The 25,541-nt window shown below is 27.1% G+C and overlaps 1 protein-coding gene across 1 annotated transcript; it reads left to right on the forward strand.

Moving 5' to 3' along the window:
• The first annotated feature begins 12,132 nt into the window (after positions 1-12,132).
• On the forward strand, positions 12,133-25,223 carry LOC145831857 (uncharacterized). Its single transcript, XM_082939201.1, has 11 exons — positions 12,133-12,371; positions 19,421-19,603; positions 19,867-19,942; positions 20,939-21,091; positions 21,558-21,678; positions 21,778-21,951; positions 22,669-22,766; positions 23,250-23,454; positions 23,653-23,882; positions 24,161-24,504; positions 24,760-25,223. The coding sequence occupies exons 1-11, from the start codon at positions 12,161-12,163 to the stop codon at positions 24,945-24,947; spliced, it is 1,983 nt and encodes a 660-aa protein (XP_082795327.1). The 5' UTR covers positions 12,133-12,160; the 3' UTR covers positions 24,948-25,223.
• Positions 25,224-25,541: the final 318 nt, after the last annotated feature.

Below are 25,541 nucleotides of genomic sequence, written 5' to 3' on the forward strand. Positions count from 1 at the left end.
CAAACTATACTTTTTATACTTATTACTTTTAAAAAGTGTCGGCAAACTTCAGCCCGTAAAGCAAAATTCTGCGGCCCGCGAGGTAATTTTTAGCTAAAAACAAGTTTTTTAGATTACAACAACCATTTTGAAATAAATGCAGTTTTCCTATACAGTGCTACCCGGTTTTTTTTAGATAAAGTTGGCTGAGACTTATAAATTGTCCTAGCCCCTGATTAAAATGTTTTTAGTAAAGTTTAAACGTATTATAGTTAAAATTAACAAAAAAATGACAGTCTAAAAACAGTTTAATTTAAAACATCACTTTAAACGTTGTTAGCTTTAAAATGTTGGGTATAAAAAACCATCAGTGAAAATATATGTTACTTTTCTATGCGTTACTTATAACTACCACAACTGTGGTAACTATTCCAGCAACAATAAGAAAAACTAAAAGGTAAAAAATTATTTTTCTCCGACGATTTTCTGGCTTTGATCTTGATACACTCTAAAAAAAGTTATCACATATTAAAGTTGTTTTTTTTATATACACTTTATGAACCTTTTACTATAACTAAAAACTATATTTTGTTGTACTTTGGGTTTTGTAACACAGTTATAAAGGTAAAAGTTTTGTAAAAATTAAAAAAAAAAATTATAACGTCTTAAATTTATTTTTTACTGTTGAATTATTTTTTAAAGCCTGCAAAAAATTATAAAATGTTTATATTATACACATGTTTATACGTAAGGTGTACAAAAAATACAAAAAGTATATTATTTTATAAAAAACTTAATACTAAATTCAGCTTTTTCAACGCAAATAATTAGTGATTTTTTTATGAAAAATACTTAAAAATATAAAGTTTTAACATATTTAGTGTTACACTAGATTTAGAAACTTTTAAAGCTCTTTTAACTATGTATGTAGTTACAAAAACTATTAAATATCAATTTATTACAAAAATACTTCAACTATTCACTTACGACTTCGTTGTTTTGCCGGGTCGGTGGCGAAGATATGACTATGATGTCATTAGGTAGTATAGATGTTTGTTGAAAATTGTCAAATGAAAAATGTCGAGTTTTGTTGCGAGTGTCAACGTCCAAAATTTTCAGTATATCGCTTTCAGTTATGAAACTTTCGTTGCTGGAAGTTGCTCTTAAAGTATTATTTCCTCTTGAAAAATTTAACGTTTTAAAATGTTCATTTGTGATACCTTTTCTATTTGGTAAACTTTTGTCAGTTATAGCCTCAGTCTTTTTAAAATCTGTAAAGCTTTCTTTGTTTTCTTTTTCTATTAATTGTCTTCTCAGTTTCTTATTTTCTACTTTTGAAAGAGTATTATAGTTTGTATCGCGACATTGATCAAAAAAACTGTTTCTGGTCTCTTGATTTGTTTGTTTAAAATTTAACTTTTTTTGGAACTGTTCAAAGTGTGTTTGACCTAAATTAGAACTTTCTGTATCAACAAAAAATACCTTTGTATTTTTATCATACGTTGTTTCTTTTTTATCTCTTGTCAGTTCGTTTCGATCATTAATAGTTTTTAAAGTTGTTGTAGGTATTTCTAAAGTACTTTGGTCATTACTTTTTGTACTTGAAGATGGTCTTCGTTGATTACTTTTTATTTTGAAGCTAGACCGCTTTAAAATAGAAGAATCGAAATTGGCAGTTTTTGGTCGAATAAATTTTTCGTTATACGGCTTAAATGGCAACGTCTGCATTGTTTTCGGTCTCTGATTAAAGTCAGGTCTGTCCAGCAGTATGTTGCTTGTCGTAGAAGTTTTCGGTCTGCTGCTCTTAGCGCTCGACACTCTTTGCTTAATGGAACGCGTGACGACGACTCTTTCTTCGCCTGAAGCGCCGATTATCAGCTCGCCCGGAACTCTCTTGCTCGCATGCTTGCGGAATACGTGGGCGTTGTGTAATTTATTAGATTTGTTTTCTGCGTTGTAGGGACTCCTGGTGGTTGAACTACGATGCCTTCTCACTGAGTAGGCAGTTGAAGGAGGGGTTTCGAATTTTGATGGATCGTTGACGTAGGGGTTTGTGAAAGACGGACGGGTGTAGCTCATTGTTTTTCTTCAGATAAGAATACGAATTCGTCTACCTTGGTTTAAGACTTTATGTATGTTTATTTTGCATGATCAAAAATTACTACTTTAAAGTGAGTAACTAGAAAAAATAACTGTTTATAAATTATTTCTGCTTGCATTGGCATAATTAAAAAAGAAGTTAAATTAAAGTTTTCTTTTAGTATGATTGGAAAAAATATTAATAGAAAAAAACAAATCTTTTTTTTAGAATGTTAATCTTTAAATGTAAAAAATTCAACATATAATTTAAAAGTAAGTCGTAAAAAAATACTTGTGCTAGAGAAGTATTTTAACAGTAAACAAAACTACCATATTTATGTATAATCTTTTAGTAGTACTTTAGTTAAATATTATTTTAGATAGATTTTTTAAGTACCTAAAACAAACTTATTAATTTTGAAAAAACACATAAAACTATATAAACTAAAATAGTATACCAAGCAAGCTAAAATTGCTTACATTTTTGGTAATTGTTTTAGTCTGTACTATATATTGTGTATTAAATTAAAAGTAGTTTATTTAAATATAATATTTATTCAATAATTTTTTTTCTAACAGGCTTACCGATATTTTTTATCTAATAAGCTCAATAAATTTCTGCTCTTAGTATTTTAAGTTTGATAACTTGTCAGTTATCAACAACAACAAATAGAAATACATTTTACAAGTAAACTCTTGAGTGTATATATTAATAACTTTTAATGAAGTTATAACCTTTTTAAACGAAGAAATTAGTCTGATTTAGTTTTAAAAAAATAACAGTTTGTTGTTTAATAAATACATTCATTGGTACATGATTTAGTGTAAGTTTAACTACTCAACTTAAGTATTATAATTAGATGTTTAGAATACTAAAATTTATTAATTTTACATAAAAAGCAATATATATTCCAAATTAAGAACTAGTTTTATAAAAAGTACATACAGAGTTTTAGTAATATATTTTGTTATACACTTCACAACTCATATTTAAAACACAGCTTCAATCACTAGTTTTTACCTAATGTTCCTAATACTTCAAATTTACAAAATAAATAAAATATAGAACTTGTTTGTAATCTTAAAGCTTTATTTAGTGTTTTTATTAACTGTTTTTGTAAGCTTTTAAGCAGAACAAAAGTTTTGATACACTCCCTTCTTTATGCAAATAGAAAACTATTTACTTTTTGTACCTAATCTTTTAAAGTTAACAAGTTCATTTAAAAATCAGAGCTTAAAAACAATTATAAATACAATGTTTATTGTTTATATTCTTTCAAATTATTAAGCTTATAGGAAAAATACAATTTATTACTATTATATTTTTTTAGATTGTTAAACTTAATTTCTAGTTTTATACTTATGTAAACTTAAAATATTAAAATGTAATTTATATATTAAAAGTTTTAAATACTAATCAAAATCTTAAAATCTATAAAATTTTGTTTAAAAACTTTACTTTTCATGCATTTTGAAATTGGTTAAATCAAAATAATTGTAATTTTCGAATAAAAATAATATGTAAGTATTAAAACATTATAAATTAGTTGAAAAAGTTAGAACTTTAGTTAAATCTAGTCAAAATAGTTCCAAATATATTTTGGTTGCAATCAAAGTAGTTAATAGTAAAACAAAATAACTTAATTTGCATTTACTATATCAGCTTTTTTAAACTAGAAAATTTAACTTTCTTTTTCAACAAAATATTTTAGTACCCTTTTTATTTATAACCTATATTCCATAATCTAAACTAAACTAAATTTTAACTTTTAATTTTGTGATCAGTATCGACTAAATAATTTATAGTATGTATTCTTTTCATAAACAAGTAGATAAATTTTTTTTAAAGTTATCTTGAGTTTAGCCTTATGTGAAGTTGTTTGAATGACTTTAGATAAAGAGACCTTATTAAGAGAAATACTAATAGTTTTAAATTAAGTTGTTAGTTATTTTAATATTTCTTAAAATGATAGTTTTTCGTCTTTTATTTACGCACTTCTAACCTATCTTTTTGACTAAATAGTTTACTTTTTTATTTTAAGTTGTTTTTTCTTTATAAGTCTTAAGCTTAAAGTTAACATAAACAATTTAAAGCAAGAAATAGTAATATTTTAGCACTAAACTTCTATATTGATATCGTAAGTTAAGCAGGTTTTATTAAAACATTAATCTAGAATATGGGTGAGCAACGTACGGCCCGAGGAATGAAAAATATCATCAATGTTTTCAAAATATAAGTGGAATCTGGCTCGGAAAAGTTTAAACTGCGGCCAGCAAGCATGTTGATCTGGTCCACTAAACCTTACTTTAAAACTTACACAAGATTTTCTAAGATTTGAAATGAAAAACAATAAAAAAGGTCTTTGGTGCAATTTACGAATGATTTTAAACTTACATTAAGTATATTAAATTAAAAATAATTATATTAAGTTAGTATTTTTTCAGAATGAATTAGGTAATTGAGTAACTTTTGTGAATTAAACGAAACTGCAATGTTCCGGCTAACGACTAACTTTTCCTCGTCTAGCCCGCCGACTGAAAACGTTGCCTATCCTTACTATAAAATAAATTTGTAATTAAAATAAAAATACCAATACCAACATAATGTTAAAACAAAAAAAAATAATGACTGTTCATGAAAAGCCTTATCAAACATTTTGTATCTATATATAAAATTAATTAATAAATTGCTAGTTTGTTTTAAATTTTTAAGAAAGTTTTCTAGTTTAATTTTAAATTAGATTTATAAGATAAAATAAGCTTTCGGTATATAGTTAAAATAAATAAGGGTATTATTTTCTGATTAAAGTGTTGCTTTTAAGATTTTTAAATTTACCAAATATAAGCATATAACTCATCTTATACAAAAGTATTAGACATAATTTTGGTTTAACATTATAAATCACAAAACTATACTTTTATACTAAAGTATGTAACAAAGCATTTAAAAGGCTTACAATAAAAACTTTTTTGCTTATTTCAGTAAACATTTTCAAAGAGTTCATAGTATCAATGGCAACTGATATTTCAAAAATTATAAAAAGAAATTCAAAAATTAAAAAATTTAATTCAAATATTAAAATATTTCTCTTGATTATTTGATTCTATTGCAACAATATAAAATCATAAAAAGTATGTATTTTAATAAATTACTAACCAATATGTTAGATTTAAAAGTTATTACAAACTAAATAATTTTATACAAAGTTAAGCAAAAGGTAGAACATAAAGATAACACAAATTATAATAGATTATAAAATAACAAACATAAAAAAAAAGTTATATAAAACATGTTAAAAAGGTTACAAACGTGCGTCTATAATAATATGAAAGCTTTTTTTGAGTTGTTTTTAAAATATATTTTACTTTACTGAAAGGCTAGTTTTTTTGTAAAAAACAGCAAAAATTAAAGTTCTACCGAATTACATCATATCTTGAAATGATATTAGGAGCAGAGGTTTTAATTTTATATTTATGACTAACAACAAGTAAAACATATTTTTCAAACATGATTGACAGACACACATCGTTATTTTTTTAGCACATAAATAGACCTTTTTAAATTGGCAATAAAATTAACTGTTAGCACTTTTATTTTATTACCTTTATCAATTTGTCTATTTTAAACATTAAAAACGACAGTTTAACTTGAGGGGACGCCTTATAACACCCTTGTTAGGTATTTATAAATTTAAACATTTTAAATTTGGATCAAGTTAAAAAAATGACTCCGGAGTCATTAGGTTACTTATTTAAAACTGGGGTTATATTTTTTATTTAATCAAGTTAACAAACCTTTTTTTTTTTTAGTATTTGTTCATTTTATTTTTAATTTCACTATTACTCCCTTAACCTTGGTCGGTATTTTTTTGTTTTTTGTTTTTCGTTTAATTGTTTTTTTTTACTATTATGTTACCCCTAACCCTTACCCTTGATCGGTTTTTTTTTTTATCTATTTTTTTTTACTCTCATGCAAAACTGCCCTTTGTGCAAAATGTTGATTATTTTATTTGATAATAATTCTTCTTTTTTTTGCTCAAATATATCTGGGGTAATTATTCATACTCGATCAAACTTTCGGGGACATTTTTTTACTTAATGAAAACTTAAATTCAAATAAAACTGAATAGCAAAAAATTCAATGTTATTTGAGTAAACCAAACAAAACTTTACTTTCTATGTTTTTGATTTAAAAACCAAAATTCAAAAAATCAACATATCTGTCACTCATAAGAGCTAAGTATTGAAAAAGACAAAAAAGGTTATAAATTTATGCATGTGCAGTACAGTTAAACAAAAATGACTTATAATAACGTATCTTTTAAAAGACTACAAGGCTTATAGTAAAAACATTAAAACAATCCATACAAAAACTATTGCGTCACAAACAAAATAAAATGAAATAGTGCAGTACAGGTGTAAAAAACTACTCACTAGAACAGGAGTTTCCAAACTTTTTTTTTTATAAGGCCCTTTTGAAGAAATTTAAAAGCTACGGCCCTTCAACAAAATTCCTCAAAAAACCACCCTTAAATACGCTTACGACTTCTTTTTTGCTCTTCACTGTCAACTCCAGAATACCTGGTTTATATTTTAAACTATGGCCCTATGGCCACTTTACTACTCACGCCCCTCCCTTGGCCCCTTTGCAACTTATGGCCCCATAAATTTCTGAAATTGCAACGAAGGGGACATACTTTCCCTGCATTAGAAAGTTATGAAAACTTGTTTATGTATTTTAGATAACTAAGAAGCCTACAGTGAATACTTTAAAGTAGTTCAATACAGTAATTATGACGTCACAACTAAAAAAAGGAATATTATAATCAAACTTTTTATTTTACAACCACTCACTTGTTAGTTATAAAAGTTTGTTTACCTCTTTTTAACGACTACACGGCCTATAATAAAAAAAAAATTAAGTCGGATTAAAATTTATGACATCACTCGTATCACTCATACCAAAAAAAGTTATACTGAGTATTACAAACAATGTTTTTGTTTCGCAACCACATTCTTGATGACCATGATGATTCTTACACGAATGTTAAACTTCTATAAGGTCTATAGTAAATTTAATACCACAATAACAAACTGTTATTGCATTTTTAGCTTTATCATTATATCAACAAGGTTTCTTAGTTTAATAATGTAATTTTTTAATAGTTTTTACTTGCTTGTTTAGGTTATAACTTTTTGCCTTATAAAAGAATTTATAAAAATTGATAAAATTAAGCTTATTTAATTTTATATGTTAGAACTATAACAAAACATAAGAGCAAAAAAAAGCATATATGGCAACTGTGGTAGTTACCTAAATATTGTAATATTTTTCAATTTTTCTTAAGTCCTTAGACTAATAAAGTGTTGTATATTTTTGATATTTACTCTAGGGCTGTTACGTGTTTTGCCTCATTAATTTTTTCCAGTGCGTTTCTTGAAAAAATTGATATAAACGTAATAAAAAATCAATTAAATATGGTACTCTTTTGAAAATATCTATCATTTAGCATTTTACTATCAAGTAATTTTTTTTTGCAAAAATGACGTTGTTTTATTAATTTCATTGTAATAAAGAATTTAGAACAACGGAAGCGAACACATCTGGAAAAGGAAACTTTTGATTCAATATTAGCCAATCAAAAGTGTTAAAGAAACTATTTTTGAATGATTTTACACCTCTAAGGGTTTCCTTTTTTAATTAGAAAGCCATTAATCAGCTCGCATATTGTTTTTGTTTTTACAACATTAGAAAAACCGTAGTTTACGTTTTTATTTCATCAAGTTGTTGAATAGTTGTTCACGTCTGTTACTAGTTTTTTTATAAAATATAATTAGTTTTTATTTAAATTTGATATTTAGTTATACTATTTTAACTTGAGCCGTTCGACAAAGTAATTAATTAAAATATCATTGAATACGTTTTTATGCTATTAAAACAAGTTAATAACTTCTTTAGATTAGTTCTTCGCTTTTAGTTTCTTATGCATATAACTTTTGATGTGAATGTGAGCCTCACAATGTAAGGCAAAATTTTTGCATTGTCAACAAAAACAGAACTTAGGTTTAAATTTTAATTACTTAACTAAAAATTAGATTTTGTCATTTAGAGTTTGCAATCTTGTTTACTGATGTTTTTAAATTTTTTAAAGTTTATAGTTTTTATACTTCTGAGAAAACTTTTGACAGTTATGTTTCAGGTATTTATGTAATTTTATAAAGTTATTATTTAAAGCTACTACAGATAATACTTTTTTGTTGAACAAAAAAAATATTGTGCTACACTAATTTGAAAAGTCTAGGCACGTCCCTGATTTACTCTAAAATATTTGAGGAGCACAGAGTATTGACCACTAGTGTATAACTATTGTTGGCTTAATACATAAATTTTGACCTAAGAACTTTTTTAATTTACTAATCTGTAGCACCATGTGTCGCCACTGCTGTGAACGCAAAACAACAGCATGTTTTTTATTTTAAAGCCCAATTTTTGTTTGTTTCAACCTAAAAAATACGTCGCACGCCAGAGGTTTTAAGCAATATGAAGAACTTTTATCGTTTTGAATAAATTGTTATAAAGAATCAAATTTATCTTTAAAAAAAAGCTATTGTTTAATGGTTAAAAACTTGTTTTAGTATAACAAACTGTATCGCTTACACCAAGTAAAGTACTAATATTGTTTTAAATAATAAAAAAATTCAAAGGCTTACACCCTTTGTTAACTTAGATAAATGTTACATTAAAATATATTTAATATATACATTTATTACTTTGAAAAAATTCTTAAAACTTTAGTAAAAAAAATTTTTTGACATATGTGGTTTTTGTGCTCCGTGTCCAATACCCAAGGGCAGTTTGACGCAATGATAACCATCCCAGCTTTAAAACGCTCCACAGTGCTCTTCGGACCATTTGCCCAGGTCAACGTTAAATCAAAACACAACATCTATACAAAACACGTACAGCTTGCTTCCAACAGAAACGACCTGCAGAACGTGGCAACATTCATTTTCGCGCGCTGCTTGACGAAAACGAACTTTTTCAAATCGTCGTCGAAAACTTTGCACGTGAAGTCAGTGAGCGTGCACCCGACGGCGAACAGCTTGTTTCCGACTGCCAACAGACCTCGGCCGCATCTACACTCGTTCATGCTCGCCCCCCATGTTATCCAACCTCCGCTCTCGTGCTGCTCGACCGACTTCAGATTCGTGCCACCCGACACCACCACCGCGCCCTTGTAGACGGCGCACTTGTAAAATTTTGATGATGACAAAATATTTTTATCTTTATGGTAGATTTTTCGTGTGCATTTAGAATTTTACTAATTAAGATGTAATATTGTTAAAGTTTCAAGGTTCTTTTAGCGATTTTTGTTCAAAATTCTAGGGTTTTTTTTCAATATTTCTCAAATTCCTAGTTTTTTTAGCCTAAATTGTCAAATTCCAGGTTTTTCCATGATTCCGTTTTTTTTTGGCACCCCTTTTTCTCAACATCTAAATCAGGGTTTCCGAAAATTTCTTTCATAAAACCCACTTTGTAAAAAAACGCTACAGCCCCGTCAGATAATATTTCTCTAAAACTACACTTAATTACTCCTAAGACGTTTTATTTTTTGTTCTTTATCATCGACTCCAGAATATCTAGTCTAAATTTTAAATTATGGCTACGTAGCCACCCCTTTTACAGCTTATGGCCCCATGTATGTCAAAAATTTTTCCTTTATATCTAGTATAAATTTCAAAACTCCCCTTAAAAACGCCTAAGATTTTTTTTTCTCTTTATCAATAAACCCAGAATATCTAGTGTAAGTTTAAAACTCCGGCCTCGTGGGGCTTTTTAAAGCTACTAAATTTCTTAAAACGTCACTAAGGGGCCATATCTAAATACTTGTTACTCTTCAGGTATTTAAAGCTCTTAAATTTACAATAAAACAAGTTTGTTTGATCTATATATTAAAGTAAACTGAGAATACTACTATATAATTTAGAAATAATATGCCTTTACATTTTAATAATTTGAAATATTTTTAATAAATACTTACTCAGTTTATATATTTTTCTTTGTATTGTTTTATTCTTAAAATAATCAGCTAGATTTTCTTTGCGCATTTTCGGAAGAGCAGTAACATCAGAATTATTCTCTCCTTTTCGGAATCGGTAGGATTGTTGTGTTGTTTGTGCCATTTTAATATAGACAAGTCTATATTGATATGCGTAAAATATTTAAAGCTGCTCTGTAGGAAAAGTGATGATTGATAAAAAAATTGAAGATTAAAAAAATATATAAATGCCTTATTTTAAAAATAGTGAAAATTATAAAGTAATCGATTTTTTTTTAAATACGTTTGTTAGTAATTTGTTTGATGAACTAGTATTAAAAGACAATTTAAATAATTCATTAGCCATTTTTATATAGTTTGAATAAAAAATATATTTCAAGGAGCTTTAAAAATTGCTTTATTTAAATATTTATGAATATAATCCTAGTATTTTTTATTATGTTTCATTATTTTTTTGATGAATATTGACATTAATAAAATTAACTTAATAGTTTTATGAATTCATAATTTCTATAGAACATATTTCTTAAACTCTTTAACAAAATCACTCCCTTTGAAAAAAAAAAGATTAATAAAGTTATTATATTATTATAGTAATAATTATTACACTAATTAAATCTTAGCTTTAATAAGATTAACTTTTAAGCTAAAATTTAGTTTATTTAATAGTTAAATTATAATTTTAATTATAATAGTTAAACGTTTATTTCTTCCGTAATGGTGGTAGTGGTACTTCAATCACAATTTTACTAGATAACAAAAAAAAAACTTAAATTAATGATAAATACTTTACAGAAAAAACTTTTACACAATAAAACACAATCTAGTTCAACTTTTAAACCAGGGTTTTCCAAAGTTGGTCATATCCCTTGTTATTAGCGATTTTGGCTATTAAGGCGAAAAAGTAAATTAGTAGTCAACTAGTAAATGGGAGATATCTAATAAATTAGAATAAATCTATCAATTTTTTTGCAAAGGGAGTGTTGATATAAACAAAAGTAAAAACAAACGGGTTAACTTAACTAATATAATCTAAAGGTTCTAAAACTGCCACAATAAAATTGACATTTAGTAAAGTTAGTAAAAAGTATACAATAACACTATGTTTTAGTTTATAGCTGTTAAACAATACTTATATTTATTATGCTTTTTTAAAAAGGGATGTCTTAGAATTCTTAAAACTGATAAAGTTTTATTACTTTCATAAACTAATGTTTAGTTTACAAAATAATAAAGCTGTAAAACCTGGCGTGCTGTTATTATTCAATGCAAAAGTGTATTATATGCGTAATACAATTTTCATAGTAAAATAAAAACCAGTTTTATGTCATTTTTGATTTTAAAGCAAAATTATTCGTAAAGTTTTAATTGTATTTAAATAAGAAAATTAGTCGAGCATTATAAATTAAGACAAAACAACCGTTTTAAAGTATTTATAGTTCAGAATTCTTTACTTCCGGTAACTTTGTTTTGTTTCAATGTTTATCTATAAACACTATAATTTTTTTCTTTCTACTGAGATTTTACGTTGTCAAATTCAAAATAGTTCTTATAGTTTTAAAATTCAATTAAAAAAAATTATAAAACTAAAACAATTAGTTTTATGTAATAATTTCAGTAAACTGTTGAAAAAAGTTTAAGAAATAACTGTAAAAAAAAACAAGTAAAACACTGAATCTGAAACTGTTTAAAAATAAATTTTGTAGATGAAGATAGCATAAACTATAACGTGAATTGATAAAAAGAATTTTGAAATACCCAAGGACAAGTAATAAAAACAAAATTAAAAAATATTTATACAAAGTGAAGATTAGCCAAAGTTTTTTTTTAACACTATTTAATTTTTTTTTAAGTATATTTTTGTTTTGTACTTTTATGTTAATAAGAACTGTTTAAATAGTTTTGTCTTTTGATACTTTTCTACCTCTTAGCAAACAAATGTTGTTTGCTGTTTCTGTTATTTTAAAGACATTTTATAATTGTTGGCCCTTACAAAATTTTGCATTGTATTTTTAAGGTTTTTAGTAAAAACTGCACCCACCATGCCTTACAAGTCCTCTAGTGGAATGACTGGGGCAAATGCCATTCCATTAGGCAATAGAAGAACAGTTGGTCAAAAACGTAGCTTTTCTTCTCCCCCAAGGGATTCAAATTTTTCAGATGCTTCTAAGATGCCCAGAAATGTGTCTGAAGCAGCAGAAGCTGCTCGAAGGGCTGCTGAAGCAATTTCTAAAAGTCACAAATTACCAAGAGGTTATTATATATTTTAATTTTTCTCTAATGAATAAAAAAAAAACTGGTTTGTTTAGTTTATTTATACCTAAACAAGTAAATTTACTTTTCCTAAGTATATTTATATATTTTAATTATTTTTTCACAATGTAGATATATAGTTGGCTTTGTATTTTTTCAACAATAATTGTAGTTTTGTATAAAAATGTTATTTTTATTTACTCCTGTCTTATGGTTATATAAAAAAAAAATTTCTTCATCAGTCTGATTTTATTTTAGCATTATGTTTAAGAAAGTGTTTACATCAGGGTTTCCCAAACTAGCTTTTCAAAAAGCTTCCTTCAAAGAGACAAAAAAAGGTATGACTCCCTCTAACAAGATTACTCTAAAAACTACCATTAAAATCACCTAACACCTTTTTTTGCTCTTCACCATCAACTCCAGAATATCTAGTTTCCTATTATGATCACATTGCCCCCCTAAATTTTATTCATGACTCTAAAGGACCATTTGGCCCACTTTATAAAACCCTGATTTACATTAGTCAAGTTCTAAGAACTATATACAATTTTCATAGCTAAATGTGAAAAATGTGAACACTCCCAACTGAGGTCAATGAATTGGTGTGGAAAAAGACCTTTTGGTCATCCAGCTGCACACCATTTACTTGTAAAAAAAACATCAGTCTCAAACTCTACCCCTTGCAACTAATACTTATTTTGAAATTTTGAAACAATAACGAAAAAATAAAAACAAAAAACTTAAGTATTAATTATATATACATTGAATTTTTTTTTTAAGTTTTAAAGTGGTAAGCACCCTTTTTTAACCCATTACTGCCAATATTGACCATGGAAACCATAGTCTACCACATCGTCTCCTCCCCTAGATTTTGATTTTTATCATCATGTCTATTCACATTTTTCTTGTTGCCCTCTCTACAAGAGCAACCACAAAAAATGCAACAAATATCTCAAAATTGAATAAAAGGAGAGTTAGTAATGTCAGTATACATAAAATATTTAGTATAGTCATAAAACTGTTAAGAGCACCATGTGTTTTAAAATAGTGTCTTTGAGTTTCTAGTATATGTGTTTGTAGGTAAATGAAAATTAGAGCAAAAAAAAAACTGTTTTATAGATTTGTAAACAATTCAGTTTTAATGATTAAAATCTGACACTAATAATTGGTTAAACTTGTTTAAACTACTTATAATAAAATCACTCCTAACACTAAACAGCTAAACTTAAAAAAAAAAAAAATAAAACTTAACAAATACTCTAAAAAATAAATTACTAATAAAAGTGTTTTAATTGAGTTAAATAAACTGTTTGTAAACCTAAAACTAAATTTTAACAAATAAAATTAAATAACCAGAATATCTAAATAAAATCAAGTTTATACACCTAAATTTAGAATCTCTATCTTCTGAAACAGATAAACACTTAATAACTAGTAAACAAAAACCTACAAAATAGAATTAAGAAAGAAAAAATAATACATCTACTTGTTAAATCACACTGTCAATGAGGACGAAACAGCACTATTAACGTTTATATACAAGAAACTAATTAAAAAATATGTATAAAAAATAAAATAATAAAAATAATGCTATGCAAACATGTTCTAGTAATTAAAATTTTGTGATATATAGTTGAAATGACTAAAACATTTTATATTGGAAGATTAAAATTATTTCTACTGTAGTTTAAGAGTGTAAAAGGAGTTAGTTTTAAGGCATTTAGGGGCTTGGAAAAGTTTTTACAAAAAACATTAATTTATGTAAGAAAGCTACAAGTATTTTTTGTAACCAGGGTGACCACTTATCCTGGAAATTTACATTTTTTTAAATTTTCAAAAAAAAAACCTAAATAAGCCTAAAAATTACAACAAACTTATCCTGCATTAAAATTTCATTTTTATTATTTGACACTTATATTTTAATTAATATTATTTGGTTAGTTTTTAATAACTGTGAATTAAAAAGTTAATACCTTAACAATTTAGGAATAAAAAAATATCTTAAAAGTAAAACATATTACAAACATATCCTAAGTCAACAAAGTGTATTAAGTTTTTTGTTTTGATCTGAAGGTATATAAACAAGTGAAATTGCCTTGAATTATAATATAATTTAAGTAAAAAAAGACTAATTTTAGTACTATGCAAGTCATTTTGTTTTTACTATAACATATAAACTTGCTGATGTTATAATACTTGTATTAGCAGGGGCGACCAACATTTTGTTTTTATAAAAAAATTGAAAGTTGAAATGTTTTCAGGGTTGTCACACACTGTCATTCCATTTAATCTTTGTTAAAACTAGTATAAACCACAAGATCATTTTTATAGAACAACAAAATTTATATTGATCTTTGGAATATAACCAGTTTTGTAAAAAGTTACTTATAATAGTACAATTGTATATATTTTTTTGTTGCTGACTAAAACTATAAAACTATCTCCTCCCTTATTTTTGGAGCAATTTACTTTATGTTAATTTTATTTGAATGAACAATTTGTAGAAAGCTGATTAAAAAATCTCTTAAATTAAAACAAAAAAACAATTCTTGTTTGTAGTTTTATAGAAAAAAAAAACATCGATTTCTTGTTGTTCAAAATTTATTATAAATCAGACTAGAAAGTTTTAAAAGAATTGCTCAAAAAATAAAGGAGATACATTTTTAGTGAAATACTGTATTTTTCCTTTTTAATTTATTGGTTTTTGTGTAAAAAATTAAGTTTAAGTTTTCATTTAAATCTTCAGTGTTCAAGTATTAACATTCATTAAATTTTTTTTTAAATAACTATCTAGTCTAGTTAGTTTGTAAAATTCAAAAACTCAAACAGAAACTTAAAAAAAAAATTACTTAAAAAAAAGATATTGTACATAGCTACCAAAAATGTTTGTATTTCATTACTGCTGTGATTTTAAAACAGTCTTTTAACAATGACTTCATACAACTTAATAAAAAGATTTATAAGGTTTTAATAATTAAGTAGAAATACAGTATGTTATCTACTTTGTTAAATTCAGTTTATGGAAACACTTTTTCTCAAGTTTAATTCATTTTAAAAGTTACAGTAAAACATGAACCACATAAGAAAGCCTGTGGAATTAAAAAAATAACTGGTCACTGTGTATAAGTTTGTTTTTATAGAATATAAAAATATCCATCACATTTTGAGATCTCAGAATTAAAAAACAACTTAGTCAATCTTTTTTGTAATTTTTTTTTAAAGAAGACTAAACATTTTCAGAAAACATACTTTTAAAAGTATAACCAATTTCTAGTATTAAAATTGTACAAATATTAGAAAAATATAATGCTATAAAAAAAACCAGGTTATAAATGTTTTCAAAATTATTTAAAATTGAAAATTAAAATGTTTTCAGGGTTGTCACACACTTAGGAAACTCAGGGAATTTTTAAATAATAAAAAATCTCAGGGAAACTCAGAGAATTTTGATTTTTTTTAAACTCCGGGAAACTCAGGGCAGTTTTGATTTTTTCTAAAAATTTCAGGGAAGGTTTAAGATTTAAAAAAATCTCAGGGAAAATTTTTGCTACATCTAGAAAAAGATTTTGTTAATCCAGCTTCAATATTTTGAAAAAAAAAACTAATTTTGGTGCTTATTTAGAAATTTTTTAGCCTTGCGGCTAGTTCTTAAGTATTCTTTGAATTAACATTGTAGTTTTTTTTTAAAGCTGTAAATTTATATTTATCATGACTAAAGTTAAACAAAAACAAACAGGTTTAGAGATATAGAAGTTGTGGTTAACTATGCATTGAAAAGTTCTAATAATAGACCTTTTATTTCTAGTTACTTAAATTAATAAAAACTATTAATAAAATAATTAATAAAACTATGTTGTACTATAAGTCCTTATTTTTTTAATAAAGTTATTTCTTTACAACTACTTGTTTTCAGTGAAAAAATCAAAAATAAGTATAGATTAGTGTTGTCTTACTTGTACATTAGAGGTTAAATTTTTATTTGTAATCAAATGTCAATATAATTAAACTGTTTTATATTATCTATAAAGTTAACTAACAAGTTTACACAAAATTGTGCACAAATTTTGTTTTTAATCTCTATTGATTAATCTTTAACATTGAATTAAAAAAAAAAGTTTTTTTTGTAAGTTTAGTAAGCACCTAATGCAGAAGCCTACACATACAACCTTCCTTTTATCACTAATTTAGAAAAATAAGCAGGAGGTATTATTAATTTTTCGCCGGAAGATTTAGAAAAATACTCAGGGAAGTTTAAGGTTACTCAGGGAAGTTTCTGGTCAGAGAAAATTTTTTGAGTTGCAACCCTGTGTTTTGTTTCAAATTTAAAGAATGTTCTATATTAGAAAAATAAATCCCAGACTAAATTTAATTACTTTAAATATGTTTATTAATAAGGGCATAGTAAATCACTTTTTTCACAATTTGATCTTACTTTATAGAGTTTTAAGTAAGCTACAAGAGGCTTTTTACAGATTTCAAAAATTCAAAATAGTTTTTGAGATATAGCAGGTCAAAGTCAGAGGCTATAATAGGTTCCTTACTAGATAAACAGTTTTTTTTTTTGTTTTTTATCATAAAATTTTGACTTTTAATCTTTTTTAAATTCCTTGCAACAGTATTTTCTAAATATTGCAAGGAACATTACCTGAAAGTTTGAGGTAGTTATCTCAAAAATACGTAGGAGAAGATAGATTTTTAGTGATCTCTATTTATTTGCTGTTTTAGTTTACGCCTTCCATAAGGAACCTATTGTAGTCTTTGTAGTCAAAAATTATATTGAGTTTAAAAAGTCTTTAAAAAGCAACTTGTAGCTTATTTAAAACTAAATAAAATAAAAATATATTGTAAAAAGGTGATATATATATGTATATTAAGGCCATAGGGGGGGGGGTCCACTTTGTTTTTTACAACTTGATCTTATTTTGTAGAATTTAATCTGAGCTATCAGACACTTTTAACCACTTAAAAAAACTCAAAGTAACTTTTGAGATATAAGCGATCAAAGAAAGGGCGTTCAATAGGTTCCTTATTGAAGGCAAAAACTAAAAATGCGAAAAAAGACTATTTCACTAAAAATCTATCTCCTCCTTCATTTTTTGAGTAATCTTTCTCAAATTTTTATAGAATGTGTATCATTAAACTTTAAAGAGATCTATTGTAGGAATTTTTTTAATTTTGAGTAAAAAAAAATTATTGTCAAAAAACTACCTTTTTTTTTAGTTTTTTGTGGATAAAATTTTTATTTTTCAAAATTTCAAAAATTCCAACATTCAGATTGTTCAAAATATTAAAAGGAACATTTCCTGAAAATTTGAAGTCTCTAGGTCAAAAAATGAAGGAGGAGATAGGTTTTTAGTGAATTTTAAAATTTCCGAGAAAATTGACCCCAAAAAATTTGCGGTCCATACGTTTATATTGGAAAATTTTTACAAAAAATTAAATATCTCAAAAGATAAATGATATTTTTGAATTCTATAAAAACTGGCTTATAGTTTGTACTCTAAGCTTTCATATAAAAGCCAAAGTTAATTTTAGTAAAAAAAAATGTTGGACCCCCCTATGGCCTTAATTCATGTTGATTTTTTTTTTTTTTTTTTTAATTTGTACTGACAAAGCTATCTTGACAAACTTAGTTCCTTTTTTTTTCTCACTCAACCCTGTTGTTAACTTAATTGATCTTTGAGGTTTTAGTATGTGCAGCAATTTTTAAATTTAAGAATTACTTACTGAAGTTAAGCTCTGTTGATTCTCATTAAAATCAGATTAAGTTAATCAAGGTTGCCACACACTCAAGGTATTCAGGACCCTCAGGATATTTAAATTATGAAAATCTCAGGATAACTCAGGCCAGTGTAGTTTTTTTATAGAAAACTTAAGACAGTTTTAATATATATGAAAATTGCAGGCCTGTTTTTTTAATTTTAAATAAGATTTAGTTGGATTAGTTTCAATGTTTTGTTATTTTTTAACTTTTTTTTGAAGAACCTCATTTATTATTGATTTTGTTAAGTTAGAAAATATGTTTTTACAACTTTGAAAAACTTGGACTCAAAACAGTTTAAGATCACTCAGGAGAGTTTTTTTTTGGCTCAAAGAGTGGCAACCCTGGTTAGTGTTATCTTTAAAATAAAAATTTAAACTTTATAAAAATGTTTATGGCTGTCTTAAAAATAATAAGGTTATAAACTTTTCTACAATTCGCAAAAAAAACATTAAAAAAATAATATGTTTGTCTTACTGACAGTGTATTGAAAAAGTTAAAATACACGCTTAAAATTAAAGCTCTTGTCTAGCTTAAAAATAACAGTTTTAGGAAATTAAAAGTTACAATAATTTACTCTTTTAATAGGTTACTTATAAATATGTAATAAATATTGAGTAAATATAAAGGTATAATAGTAATCTTCTAAATCCTTTTAGTTGTGATTAGATATTTTCGAATAAAATAATTTGGTAATTGTTTTTACAAGTTTTTAGTTACATTTTAATACAATTACAACAAGATTTTCAAACACTCTATTCAAGATAACTCACGCTGGTATGAAATTAAAAAAAACAGTCTGACTCAGCTTGGTTTTTTTATTGCATAAAAAAGGCTAGTTCAGATGTTTTCCTACATCTCTTACTAATTTATTTGACATATATTTTTCTAAAAAGTTGTGGTTATTTAAGTTCTTTTGTTTTTGTTTAGTATTTAAGCATAATTAACAGTAAGTTTTTCATTTTTTGCCTATTAATGATCTTTTTGAAAATTTTCAAAAACTCCGGCTAGCTTGTTGTAACTCAGGCTAGTTTTTGGTTGTCACTCAGATGAATTTCTTTCTGCAAAGAGTGGCAATCCTGTTATAACAGAAACAAGCATATAAATAAACTAGCAGTTAAATTAATTTAAGTTTGTGATATACTCTTGATAAAATAATTATTTCTTTGTTAAACACACTGTATTTATTTAAAATAAATAATAAGTTTACAAATGTTCATTTGACCAAAACTGAGTTATTAGTTCTGCTTTTGTAGTTTTATTTATATTCAGTTCATAATTATTACAGGCAAGGAATCTTGGGATGCACAGAAACATGTAGAGCAGCCGAATACGAATTCGGGTGAAAGGGATGGGAGGCCTCGCAAAAGAAAAAGCAGATGGGCTTCTGATCCAATTAAAACTGTCGTGCCAGGCATGCCTACCACTATGCCCACTAATTTGACGCCTCAGCAACAAAAAGCCTATATAAGTATGTAGTAAGATTTCATATTAAGTTTTTAAAATTTAAAAAATGTTAAATCATAATAGTTTTTTATCTGTAAGTTTTATTATTTAACTCTAATGATTTTAGTTACAATTAATCTTTCAAGGAAGCTTGTGAAAAAGTTTTCTGGTTCAAAATGTAGTACATTATTTAAAGTAACAAATATGATTAACCTAACCACAACTTTTTCTCCCTTGTGTAATCCGACTTGGTTGTGTCTTGTGCATGACTTGCGGAAAACAACACAGTACAGCTACAGATTGAAGACACTTCCAGGAAGCTGAAGTCAGGATTGTTGGGAATTCCGGAGAACCCTGATGACAGGTATGAACGGGAATTGTTATGAAGAAATCTCTTGTGCAAATATTTCATCAAGAGATTTCTGCTCTTGTCTGGTTTTCAAATAAGTTTTGTTTAAAATGTTACACATGATTGTTGTACAAATAATATTATTTTTAATGAAATTTAAAACAGATAATTTTTTTTTTATATTTCATCTTTTTTACTAAATAACAAATATTTTTTTCAAATAACATATAGTAACAAATTAATTGGTTTACCTATTAGTTTTATGAAACTTTTTGTTACCTTGAGTTATATAAATAATTTGTAGAAGTAACAAAGATCTTTTTTTAAAGTTAATAAAAACCTTATCTTAAGATTACTTATAGGCTGGTCACTTATTGAAGTGAGGAAGTTGATTTTTTTTTCAGATTAAATTTTAGTTCTGCGAAGTAGCAATTATATTTAAAATAGGTACATGAGTAGAATTATTAAGTGTTAAATGATCTTTTTGTTATAATTTATTAAAAATTTACTTAATTTATTTACTAATAGTTTCGATTTATTAAAACGATTCACAATTTCAAATCAGCAAACAAGGTCCTAATATGGAAATCAAATATAATAAACTCTATTCTCGCTAATTGTTCATAACTTAAGTATAATAATTCTTTATATAAAGATTTACAACATTTTTGATTAGCAAGAAGGAAATCACTGATGTAAATGTGGAGTTTTTTCTAAAGATCATCTCAGAATAATGAAAAAAATACTTGTTTTAAAAATAATAAATTATGATTTTTTTTTTGTATAAATCTAACTAAATTTACAGGAGAATTATAACAAATGTTTTAAATAGATTTAGTATTAAATTATATTCTGCAATTTTAGTTTAATATTTTTTTACAAAATTTAATTATTCAAAATAATTATAAGGTTATTATAAAGAATAGTAAACTACTACATTTTTTTATAATCATTAAATAAAGATCATTATTTGCTGAGTTCAGTTTAGCTTGATATTTTGTTGTAAAACAGGTCTCCTTCCCCCGAGCCAATTTACAATGGAGATGGTAAAAGAATGAATACCAGAGAGTACAGAACAAGAAAGAAATTAGAAGAACTGAGACACGATTTAATCAATCAAATGCAAGAGATTAACCCAGATTATTCTCCTCCCATGGACTATAAGTTTGAATCTTAGTTTTTGATTTTGAAAGTTTTTACAAATTGTTTTACTTTTAAATTAAACTAAGTATCTGATTGTTATGGTTTATAGTTAAAATTTTGAAGTTTTTATTAATAACAACACCGATTACAAAGTCATTTATTTTCATCATAGTTGAGTACAGTACATACATGTTTTGATCATTAGAAATAAGTCACAAGAAAATGTTATTAAAGTTGTTTAAGTAGTTGATTTTATAAAATATGAATATACAAGTACAGTTTAAAATACTAAAAAATTAAGCAGTAGAACCAATAAGTTTAATAAAAGTTTTAAGAAGTTGCATATTTACAAAACGTTCCTTATAAAAACGGTTTTACTGAAGTTAAATGTTTTAGTGTAATGTATATATGAAAATATTTGGTATCTCTTTTTATGTTTTGTAATTAGCTAATAATATAAGTAATAAAAATATTTAAATGTTTGTAGGCCAATGTTGCAGAGAGTTTCTGAAAGAGTTGCAATTCCAGTTGATGGCAACCCGGCCATAAATTTTGTAGGTTTGCTCATTGGGCCAAGAGGCAACACTTTGAAGAAGATTGAAAAAGAGGTTATATTTATTTTAACCATTAGTTTGTTAATTTAAATGTCAGCAATCGATGGTTCCACAGCGTTTAAAGTCAGTATTAACCCATAAATATTTTTGCAGAGCGACTGCAAGATCATGATAAGGGGAAAGGGATCGGTGAAGGAAGGCAAAGTGTTCAGGAAGGACGGAAACCCGCTTCCTGGCGAGGACGAGCCCCTCCATGCGCTCGTCTCCTCCACCAAGATCGAGAACGTGAAGAAGGCCGTGGCGCAAATTCAACAGATCATCAAAGCTGTTAGTTTCACTTATATTTAACACAATTAAAGAAATAAAAAATGTTTACTTTTCAAAGTTTGTGTTTTAATTATAATTTTCTAATTGGATTTGAAACAAAAGCACTACTAAGCGAAATTAATTTTTGTGTTGTAGAAAAATAATTTTTCTAAAAAAGTATCCAACTTTTTATGTTAAAACTTAAGATAAAAACGTCAATCGATTAAAAGTCTATAATTAAGTTATATATAACAAATAAGATTAATTTAGCAATATATAAGACCAGCTTTTTTCTTTCAAGAATATCGTTTATTTGCTCTTGCATCATATAAATAACTAACACTCAAAATAAATTTTCTTAATAACTACCAGTTTGATTTTTTTTAGATAGCTTAGCTTGAAACTAAAAATTATTTTTCATTCTAGGTGCGAATTGGTGCAAAACCTTCTGTACCACATATTTGAAATTATAATATAAACTATTTTTCACTCAATTACCTTGTCATTGTGGAAATTGTAAAATTAGATAAAAACTACAAGTATTTCCCAATAGTTTGAATGTGTAATTTTTATTTGTTAAAAAATTAAACGATGTAAAAGCTGGAAACTCAATTTAAAGACTTATTTTTAGTTATTATTTCATTTTGATAAGTCTTTTTAGATAATTTTTTCATTAGTGTTAATTAACTTCTATTTACAAACGTCACAAATGAGTTAATTCACTGTTGTATGTTACAGGGCATCGAACAGCCAGAACAAGACAACGGATTGAGAAAGCTTCAGCTTCAAGAACTTGCCAAGCTGAACGGAACTCTTCGCGAAGATCTCATGCCAAGGTTTGTTAATATTATTTTACCATTATATATTTTTCAATTGCATATTTAAAACACAAACATGTTTAAACCAAGTTTTTGGTAATTGTTGTAGATGTATAAGAGCATGTCATCACAATCAAATTAGATTGTTAATTTTTTTATAAATAAAAACAGTTCATTATAATATAAATGTTTTAACATTTAACTATGAAACAGTTTTATCTATGAAAGTTTCAAAAATTTTCATAAGAGCTTACCTTGACATTAGGAATTAATTTTTATTTAAGGTGCTAATTATGCGAAACCTGTACCTTAATTTTAACAAAAGAAAAATATATCTTCAAAAATCGAATCAGACTGTAAATTTTTTATATTTAAAAATATTTTATTTTTAAAAAGAGATTTTTATGATGTTCGATTAACTAAATGTTTTGTAAAAGTTTGAATAAAAAAACATGATTTTAAATCGAATCGCATGAAAAAAACTAAATTAAAAATAATCAGAGAGCGCCAGTGGTTGAAGCCGGAGAACCAGAACATCACTAACACGACTATTTGCCAGAAGTGCGGGGGCAGGGGCCACTTGGCTCAGGATTGCCTCTCAGGCGGTCAGATGGTCAATTACAACGGCGGCCCGCCCATGGGAGGTGGTCCTCGAATGGGCGGTCCACCTGCCGTTGGCATGGACAGGGCTAAAATGGACAGTGAGGTTTGAGTTGTTTTGATAGTATTTGAAAAATTTAAATTCACGTTGAGAAGTTTAATCTTGATATCTAAAGTATTTAAATAGTAATAGTACAATGTATAATTCATTTTAAAATCAATTGAATTTAACAAAAAAATTTAATAAAGTTTTTTGTTTTTGCAAACCTTGTAAACATTTAATTTAAACTGTGACAAATTTCAGTACGATTCGTTGATGAGAGAACTCGGTGAGGGATCTGCCCCGGCTGCCAATAGCAACAACAACCCTTCACAGCAGCAAAGCGGCCCTAGAGGTCCGAGACCAGGAATGTTCGGACCTCCAAGACCCGGATTCGGCGGCCCGAGACCACCGTGGATGGGAAGGGGGGGTCCGAGAGGCTTCAATGGGCCGCCAAGGTTCAGACACGACGGACCCGGTGGTTTCAACAACGGGTAAGTTTTGCAAAGTTGATTATATTTGTTATTAGTTCAATAGTAAAAAAGAATTTACTAGTTTAAGTAAATAGTGAAAATAGATGAGTAGTTATAAAAAGTTTTGGAGGTAGATAAAATTAAAAGTTTTATTAAAAAGTGTTCTGGAGTTTTATAAATGAGATATAAGTTAATTGTAGCTGATAAAACTATCTTTAAAATAAATATTTACATATTGTATCTGTATCCAGTTCGAAATAAAAAATATATACCACTGACTAAGAATTAAATATATGCAGACCTCCGCCTCCAGGAGCTATGGGACGCGGCAATCGTCCCCCACCCCCATGGATGCAGCAGAACAACCAGCAGCAGGGTGGTCAGTGGCAACCGGGCGGTCAGCAACAGGGCGGTTACCAGCAGCAACCCGGGTACCAGCAATCTGGTTACCAACAGCAGCAAGGGGGCTACGGAAATTTCGGAAGCGGGTTCAATCCCCCGCCGCCACCCCCAGCTGGTAGCAATCAGCAGCCCCCTCCGCCCCCCACCAGCGGGGCTGATGTGACGTCACAGTATTACGGCGGTAACCAGCAGCAGCAGCAGTGGAGCGGTCAGCAGCAACAATATGGTGGAGGGCAAGGAGGTTAGTTAGCACAAATTAAAAAATTTCATACTTCAGACTAAACTTTTTTTGATTTTAGTTTTTATAAATACCTTTTATATGTGCACCCGTATAAGTTTTTCCGGAAGTGTTGTTTTAAACTTTTATTTATTTATAAAAAAAATGATTGTAGTTATTATTATACTTACTTGACTATTACATTTACAAAACAGGTGATTTACAATGATGTTACAATTAATTTTAAACAGATTATCAATTAAAAAGTTGTATTTTCAGATGCAAGCAACCAGCAGGGCAGCTACGGAAACTGGGGAAATCCCCCAATGCCCAGCGGACCCCCGGGTCCCGTGCCGCCCCCGCCCCCATCAAGCGAATCGGCAAATTCCGCTGGTAACTACGGAGCATCCGCTGCCGGAGGAGGTTTCTATGGAAACATGCCCCCTCCGCCTCCCCCTCCCCAGTAATTTTTGATTGGATGTTGAAAAAATTATCAGAACTTTCTCTTGAAACCTTAAAATTTATTTTATGAAATTTTGTAAGTTTTATGTGAAATTTTAGCATAGCTTTGACTGAGTTTATTTTGAAACAGTTTCATTTGGATGCGAACTAAAGTTCGGTTTGTTTTAGCGCAAATGTTGCGTATTTTATTTAAAAATATTGTATTCTTGTGAAATAATGTTATTACAGGTTATGATGATTTCTGAAAATAGATACCAATAAATGTATTAGTGACAACCGTATTTTGTTAGTTACCTTAATATACTTAAATAGGTTAAAAAGATCTAATGATTGAAATAAAGTTAAAATTTTTTATTTACTATGTTAATTTGAAATACAGGGTGGCATGGCCACAAAACCTGGAATCCTGAAAAAATATGAAACTAGACAATTCAGGCTAAAAAAGACCAGAGTTAAAAAGACCTGGAATTTTGAACAAAAATCACTGAAAAAATTCGGAAATGGTAAAGTTTTGATTTGACACAAAAAATTTATCATATGGGTAAAAAAAAATTGTCATCATAGTTTTTTTATAGTAGCTTAAAAGTATCTTTTCAATA

Source organism: Thalia democratica, chromosome 3 (assembly GCF_965202585.1).
Source record: "Thalia democratica chromosome 3, ktThaDemo2.hap1.1, whole genome shotgun sequence".
NCBI classification, from domain to species: Eukaryota; Metazoa; Chordata; class Thaliacea; order Salpida; family Salpidae; genus Thalia; species Thalia democratica.

What these genes read in the sequence shown, in the direction of transcription:
- LOC145831857 (XM_082939201.1), top strand. Translation starts at nt 12,161, where the DNA reads ATGCCTTACAAGTCCTCTAGTGGAATGACTGGGGCAAATGCCATTCCA. An exon ending in CCGGAGAACCCTGATGACAG is followed by an intron (nt 19,943 to 20,938) that starts GTATGAACGGGA and finishes GTTGTAAAACAG; the next exon opens with GTCTCCTTCCCCCGAGCCAA. An exon ending in CGCGAAGATCTCATGCCAAG is followed by an intron (nt 22,767 to 23,249) that starts GTTTGTTAATAT and finishes AAAAATAATCAG; the next exon opens with AGAGCGCCAGTGGTTGAAGC.